At 40.0% G+C, this 8,178-nt stretch overlaps 1 protein-coding gene across 1 annotated transcript in view; it reads left to right on the forward strand.

Annotated features, from left to right (window-relative positions):
- Positions 1 to 378, forward strand: part of PTPRK (protein tyrosine phosphatase receptor type K) — a 384,122-nt gene extending 383,744 nt beyond the window's left edge. The window contains exon 36 of the mRNA XM_009644374.2: positions 325 to 378. Coding sequence (XP_009642669.2) covers positions 325 to 378 — 54 coding nt within the window. The remainder of the gene's footprint in view (positions 1 to 324) is intronic.
- Positions 379 to 8,178: the final 7,800 nt, after the last annotated feature.

The raw sequence follows: 8,178 nt of genomic DNA on the forward strand, positions 1-8,178 counted from the left end.
AGGAATGCTCTGACTGATAGGAGAACTTTTCATGTTTGATAAACCAGTTCAGAAGTTGAAAATATCAGAGAAGCAAATGCTTGCATTTCATGGTCAGGTTTTTTTTTCCAGTTCATTGGTTAGGATGAGTTTTTAAATCAGAGCTGGTAATATACTTATGTAGGAGGAAAAAAAAAAAAAAGAAAACCTAAGCATGTCAGGCTTGAAGTTAAAATTGCATAGTAGTTAGCAAAGACTATTCTTGTTTGTAGATACTGCTGCTAATACTTTAGAATCTTAATTTAACTTTTTCTTTTTTTTTCCCCCCCCTCTTTCCCCTTAAAGGAGCAATATCGCTTCTGCTATGATGTTGCGCTGGAGTACTTGGAATCCTCTTAGTCGGAATGGATGTGACAAAGTTCACCAAATACATGAATCTCAATAAGCTGTTTTGACAACAGTTCTTGATCCTGTGAAGAAAGATTTTAGGGGAAGAGGGGGGTGGGAGGGATTTTAAATTTTAAATGCAAAGTATTTTTCTTATGAAGTTGTGTATCTTAATAAAAGAACTCAATCTGTTTCTATGCTTGTATACAGTATCAACATTTAGTGCCACATAAATACTATTTAATGAAAACCAGAGTCAGAAGAGATTTGCGCAAATTAGGACTTTTCAGTGTTTGTATATGCAGCCGTCTCTCAATTACAGTAGAGCGACCATCTGTTGCATGTATCAATATTTCCTATATGGTATTAATTTTTCTTTTTTTTCTTTTGATACGTTGTAAAAGTACAATAACAGTGCAGATTGATAGTAAGGTTCATTCTTTATACGTTTCAAGTGTTGCATATATATATTATATATAGTAAAAAAAAACTGGCTTATTTTGTTTTAATGTGCAATGATGGCTGGATCACGTAAAGATCTTTATAAAGAAACTTAAACATAAGCCAAAGACTCAAGTGTAAATATGTCTATATGGAGAAAGCACATGTATTTATTGTTTACTTGCATTCCTTTTTTGATGGCTGAAAACAGAAGAATCATTTTTCTTGAAGAAAGCTTTTTTTGCTGAAATCAAGTGTAAACAATTTTTGTAGTTTATTTTTTGTATGTTTTAGTGTAAGTAGAAGACATACTTTTTATGCATAGACCAAGAAACATTCGTATAGTGGTTTTGTTGTGTACATGCTTGTGATTCAAACCCATGTAAACAGCTCAGTTATAGAAGGTCTTTAACTACAGGACCAAAATCAAAACATTTTCCTGAAAATGTATAGTTTTTCACAGTTGCGTTAGTTAAGTACTGATCAAAAATCTATGTAAGGAAGGGCACACATCAAAACGGCCTTGCCTACGACTTGCACAATATTAGAAGAAAATTTCAAGCACCATTAAAACTGTAAGGGATCCAATTGTTTAAAAAAATATTGAAGCACAGGTCAACAGGAGAACTGCCAGACAAATAGATGGCTCTGCATATGCCCTTGAGGGTAAAAAAGTATTTGTTTAGCAAACTGTAAAATTAAGCAATGTTTATTTTGATGTTTACGAACATGTAAGCTTTGCTTCCAAGAAAGCAAAATTTGAATAAACCAATGCCAGATTCTGATTATAGTTGTGGTGTACAAAATAATTACTGTGCTTTCGCTTAGCTTGTATCCATTTGTTCACAAGGTTTCCTATATTTTACCAGCTAAAATCATTCCAGTCTCTTGATGGTCTTTTTTAGAACTGACAGTAAAATGATAAGGTGCTTTTAAATAGTCTGTAAAGTAAGAGTGAATTAAACTTTTATTTAAAGATTATTTTATATTATTTCCTATTTGATACCCTCTCACTTACTGTCCTTGTTAAGGAGTCATTCTTGTCCGGCAGAGCGATATATTTGGATAAGGAAAATTATATTATTTTTCACCTCAGTGTTTCAGGGAGTATTTGAGAAGACTCCACGTCATCTGTATGCCCTACGTTTCTTCCTTTACTCCAGACACATGAAATTACCCATCCAACACTATAAATGGCAGAGAAACGGTTAGAGAAATTCTACTTCTCAGATTTTTTTCAGTGCCCCCATCTGTATTGCATAGCTCAACCTCTTCCAGATCTAAAAAAAAAAGCGTTTCTCTTTTCTCACCCTTTGTTAGTTCCAACCTGTGAATGGCAAGGTAAACCAAACAGGTTTGAAAACATTCACTGGGTCTGGGTTCTTGATACTCAGAATTGCTCTTTTCTTTCTTTTGCCGTGTCAGAAAGGGGATCGTAAGCTGCGTGCAATACAAGTGCAACTTTCCCAGCCTTCCCTGTGAGGCCGCGGCATGGGGCTGACTTTGGCAGTCAGAGCGCTGGATGTAGCCCCTGTGGCTAGCTCTATGGTCACCGCATTTTGTAGAGACAATGCAGCATCTCCACAGACCGATTCATCCTGCCTGTTAGACGTGTCTGGGATTAAATTAATTGGACTCTGGAAGAACCTTCCTCTGTTGTCCATAAAGGCTGCTGAGGAGATTAGATTACTCTAGAAGTCTAGATCGATTTTTTTGACAGATGAGATGAGTAGCTCTTAGGGTTGTGGAATGCAAAAGCCACGTTCTGTACTGACCAGAGTAATTTTTGGTTTTTTCTTTCCTGACCAAAAATACAGCATTGCCGTTAGGCTGGATGAATAGTAATTTTCAGGGAGAGCTGCTGTGTTGGGGACAGTGGGGTCCATTCCCCCTGTGCTTCATAATCCTTGGTAAGATCTTTGTGTCCCGTTTCCCCTGTATGTTAAGCATGAGTGGTGCAGATGTCAGGATGAATCCTGGCATCGCAGTGCACTGTGCCTGCCCAGGAGTCCTCTGTGGGAGCATCCCCCTCAGCTGGAAGGTATTATAACTGCCAGTGGTTATTCTGCAAACGGGAATTCTGCCTATGTTGTTCTAGTACTCTGAGAGTCACGTAATTTCTGTAACCGTAGCTGACTGTGGTGACCTAATGAGCTCTTGCTATAGCTCAGGATTGAACAACTCATGGGAAGTTCTTCCTTGCAAGGCCAGGGGAAAGTATGCAGAGGGAATATGGTGTGTGAGAAGCAGCTCGGAAATACCATTAATGGTAGATCTTGGGGGTCTCTCAGGCAAAAGGCAATATTAGAATCGCCTTCTAACTATAAAATCAGGAAGAGACACTTTGCTTTCATTGTGGCAGCTCTGTTCCACTGGGCAGATGCTGCTCCGGTGCCCTTTTCTTACACCTGTGCAAGACAGAAGAAAGAGAAGCGGGACTGTGAAAACCTGCCCCAGGGGGAGAACAGGTATTGCTCGTGAAGGGAGTGTGCAGTGGAGGGAGAGAAATCTTCCCAACCTTGGGCACTTGAAGAGGAAAATATTTTACTCCCTGAGGCAGTGAAAAGTCACCAGCGCCAGCGTTGCAATGTGTCGGCAGCTCCTGCCCTGGAGAAGTCCATCGGTTTTGAGACTCCCGCTCAAAATCTTCCTGCTGGCTACTGCCTGTGCTGAAATATTAGCATGGACTTGGTCAAGTGGTTACAGCCTGCAAGATTCACAGGCTCTGCTTTCCTCAGCGACATGAAATGGAGACAGGACCAACACAAGCAGTAAATACGGAGAGAGCAAGTGGGCATCAAGTCAGAATACAAAAAGGAGGCAAAGAAGACTTTATCCGTGGAGAAGTGTGTGATGATTCAAACTTCAAATGAATGAAGTTGAAACTGATCTAATGTCACCTAACAAAAGGAACCAAAGGGGTGTACAAGGTCCCAAAAACATGATTGCTCTGGGTGAGAAGGAAGGTATTCTTTGCTCTAAAACTGACAAGTGATGACTCCAGTGTCCTAGTCTCCATAGTTGTTAGTGGAAGGAGTTCTGAGTGTCACCTTGATGGCTCTGGTTCATTTTCTGTAGAACAGTAACCAAAGAGGTAACTTAGGGTTGTGTTCAAACTATCTGAATTTTCCCTAAATAACCTGATCTTAGGATCCAACACTGAAGAAAAGTATCAGGCCTCAAGCACCTTGAATCCTTGGAAGAGTCTAAAGCAGTGTCATGGAGGTCAAGGTTTGCTAAAACAAGAGCACCCTGTAAGGAGAGAGGCTTTTCTTTTTTTTTTTTTTTCCCTTTTTTTTTTGTAGAAAAATGTTGATGTGTTGTAAGGAACTAAACCCATAGTACATTACTGAGATGTTCTCTGCTACTGTCTAGATGACAAAAGAACAATAAACCTTCTTCTTATCAATTATGAAAAAAATATCTGCCTTAGCTCCGGTCCTGAGGACTAGGTCAAGGTGTGCTAAAACAAGAGCACCCTGTAAGGAGAGAGGCTGCTTTTTTTTTTTTTTTTTTTCCCCTTCTTTTTTTTTCCCCCCCCCAGCCCCCTGAATCTGCCTTCCCTGATCCTAGTGACCCAGCTGCACCAAGCAGGTGTAGAGAGACACAGTTTTTGAACTTTTATCCAGGTCCTGAGAGATCAGACCCCAGCTGGTTGATGAGCTCCTAGAATGTACATTTCCTGCTTCCTGGGTAAATGCTGCCATCAGGAAACAACAGCTTTGAAATGGGCTTTGCCTTCCTGGAAAATGGTCACAGGCATAATTGTGAAGCTTGAAGCTTTGTATGCTTAGTATATGCAACCAGTTACTGGGATTTATTTCATTCAGAAAGTTGCTCAGATAATAGAATTATGTAGTTTATGGTAAGTCCTTGCCCTGCCCAAGGTACTACGTTAAGAAACGTAATACTCTTTAGAGAAACATGGGAGCAAATGCTTCTGCAAGAGTGTGCTATCCCAAAAGGGTTAACAATTTCCAAAATCAAAGGTCTAAAAAAGCAAACTGGGGAAGCAATGGTGGGCAAGTGCTATGTCATTGAGCCTCCAACGTGAACTGAAACGTTAAAGGACAAGGAAGGGGCAGCCTGAGAAAAAATGTTGCAGAATCATTGCATGGCCAGGCCACCTGGACTGGCAAATGACTGTATAAAGGGCCTCTTTTAAGCTTCATTCTGCTGCTGTGTCAGAAGAAACCCTGAGATCTTGAAATAAATGTAAAGGCTGCTTTTGTAGTGCCCTGCTCTGTACTGAAAAGTAACTCATTTTCTGCTGTACTTTCCTGTGTCACGTAGAGGTCTGAATTGAGTTAAGCGATCCTAATCTCACAAAAGAACCTTTGTGGTGGTTTATTGCGAGTGCTTTTCCTTTGTTGAACAGTCAAAGGTCTTGTAACCTCTGCAGATTCAGGATAGTCATGGGTATCTGTGAATATTCACTTCTGTCTTTACATTCTGAGGTTGAATAATCTGCTAGTAACAGATTGTGTATACTGAGGATGAGGCTTTCAGAATACATAGAGGCTTAGTCTTATAAATTTCCCTTTAACTTCATGCAGCAAAATCTTGTCTTCATTATTTTTTTAACTAGAGGCTCTGTTTGAACAAAATTTGAGACGCTGACAATATAGAAGAAAAGTTTCTAAATTATTTTAATCTTGCTGAGTGCTTTTTATTTAAGCTTGAGTAAAAGAGTGATGTGAGATGGTGTTGGTGGTTGACAGGCATAAATGTTATTTTGGCCCACGCTTCTCAGAAATTAATTCTTTCCCTGCTGTTGGGTTTAGGCTCCTAATTTATGCAGAGATTGACATGTATGATGACAGGCACAACAGGATGCTTACCTAATAATAATGTTTATTAACTGTGTCTTGGCCAACAAAGAACAGATGTTTTTTGTGCCTTGTTGAGATACAAAAGCTTGAATTCAATAGTCTTTTGTAACCCTTCTAGCTTCCATCTGGATCAGAAAATAGTCCTGACTTCACAAATTATATCGGTAAATTTGAAATCCCCATATGCTCAGAGTTTTTTCACATCCTTACTAAGTAAGAAGAAAAAAAAAATGAAGACTGTGTTAAAAAAAAAAACCAGCAAGAAAACCCCCTCTTTTGGACATGGAACCAAAACATGATCTTTCTGCAAGCCTTGGAATACCCTGGAGCTTTTTGGTAATGAGCACAAAATGGCATCTGGCAAACCACAGTACCTCCAGATTGTGATAATACCTGTGTATTTTCCTGCCAGGTGCAAACCAGTGTGAGCTCTTTCCATTTCACGGTCTTTCTTTTGTGTATCTAAAAACTTTGTCTTTCTTTTGTGTATCTAATCTTTTGTGGAGGAGTAACTGAAATGACACAGTAGTTTGACGAGTCCTAAAATTTTGAAGAAAGTTGCTATCTTTTTGCACTCTGATAGCAAATGTGAAATTAGAGGTTACGGTTTCTTTAAAGTTTCTCTCTTGAGGTAACCAGAGTTGGGTTTTGTAGAGGCCATAAAGCCAAACTGTGCTAAGTTTCAGAAAAGTTTTGAAAGACATTTGTTTTGCTACAAATTGTCTGTGTGGACTTAAGTCCCAGTAGGTAAAATGCCAGTTCATTTGTGGTCAAGGACATGAAGTCTCATGACTGATGTTTTATTAGTCTTTCTGATCCACTTGCTGTATCCATGAGCGGGCACAACAAAGAGCCCATCTGGACCCACAGGCTGAACCATCTTCAGCACAGAACCTGGTGCTGTAGGCTTTTTCCTCAGTTTCAGGATGAAGTTGTTGTTACAAAACTTGCTGATGATACAGATTAGCAACAGAAAATTGCCTCTATTTACTGAAAATGCTTGGAACCACCTGCTGCTGCAGGGGTGGGTGTATGCATTCATTTCGGGTTAGGTAGAAATCATAGACTTACGAAGCTGCGGCACGGCTACAACCTTTTCTGTTGGCACAAAATCCTGTCATTGAAGCTTCAGTTGATGCAGTTTAAACTGTATAAATAGGTTGCTGCTTAGTTTTATCTTCTGAAATGATCAAGGTTTCCAGCTTACCTTGCATTAAGAAATACAGTAGTGTTTGAACAGTAGTTCTCACAGGTCAGACAACTTCAGGGATGAGGATAAAAATGGAGCATAAAAGCACTAGGCGTAGTAGAGGTTCTTCTAATATTTCTCCTCCGGCAAGATGAGCTGGTTCAGCTAGTGTGACAGTGAGCTGTAATTACAGCTGTGAGAAAATAGCTGTGTGGTTTTGTCTGTGGCAAAGGCTTTTAAAAATTTCTTTAAAAAAAAAAAAAACAGGGAAGAAGTGCAGGCTTTGTTTCTACTTCATAGTGCCTACCTTTCAGCCACTTGTTTACTTCAAATAACAGCCTTGCTTAACACAGACCCTTCCTAAGATGATAGTCCTTTTAAGTAGTCAGAGTCACAGCCGGTGGCAGACTCTGACCTCAAATTCAAGTAAACTGTTGGTATGTGCAATAAAGGTAGCAGGTACAGCTGTGATGGATGCATTCGGAGATGGTGGGGGGGGAACCACAATGGGGAGAGGCCCAAGGAATAGGCCTTTGGCTTTTGCAAGAAAAAGAGAATGAAGTAGCCAGCAAACTGCTTGGGACCAGCATGAAGATAGGAATCTTGTTACCTGGTTTTTTGGGGCAACAACATAGAAAGCACTGGCTTTGGATGTAAGCACGGGCAGGATGGAGGGTATAAAAAAAAGTCTAGACCAGATGGGGGACTTCCCAAAAAGCATGCAGTCATGAAATACATGGGAGAAAGAAAAAAAGAAATCCTAAACACCCCAGTCAGTGAAAAAGTTTCAAACACTAAGTATATGTTGTGCTTGCAGTCGAGCAAGGATGAACAGGTGATCTCCACTTGATTTTTGGACTCAGGCAGTTAGCTGCCTTGAAGTCCACGGGGTGCAAATTTTGTGATAGCATATTTGTCATCGCTGATCAAGAAAACGCGAACACTGGTGCGATGCTGAACATGATCATTCAGATAGTCCTTATCTTGGCTCTGAGGACAAGCAACAAATGAGAAGTAAAGTACACGTGATGGTGAGTTAGAGCTCAGACATGATTTCACAGGCATGATCTCAGTCCCTACTCCACTGTTAGTCAAGAGCCAAATGCTACTTTGCAGGCTTGTTTCCGATGCTTGTTTTTTATCATAATTATGGTTTGGTTTTGGTTTTCCTTTCTTAGAAGAAGAAAATTTATACTGAGAAAAGCAAAATTAGAGACTGGGGGGTGAGAGGGGAAGCATTTTGGGAGAGCACTCTGAGAGGCAGCTGCTTGACTATGGCCTCAGGAGAGCCACTGTAAAGGAACGTTTCAAAGACTGAGAAGAATTCTGAGTGTTGTAAAAACATAAGCC

The sequence above is a fragment of the Egretta garzetta genome, unplaced genomic scaffold (genome assembly GCF_000687185.1).
Source record: "Egretta garzetta isolate BGI_Z169 unplaced genomic scaffold, ASM68718v1 scaffold397, whole genome shotgun sequence".
Lineage (NCBI taxonomy): Eukaryota > Metazoa > Chordata > Aves > Pelecaniformes > Ardeidae > Egretta > Egretta garzetta.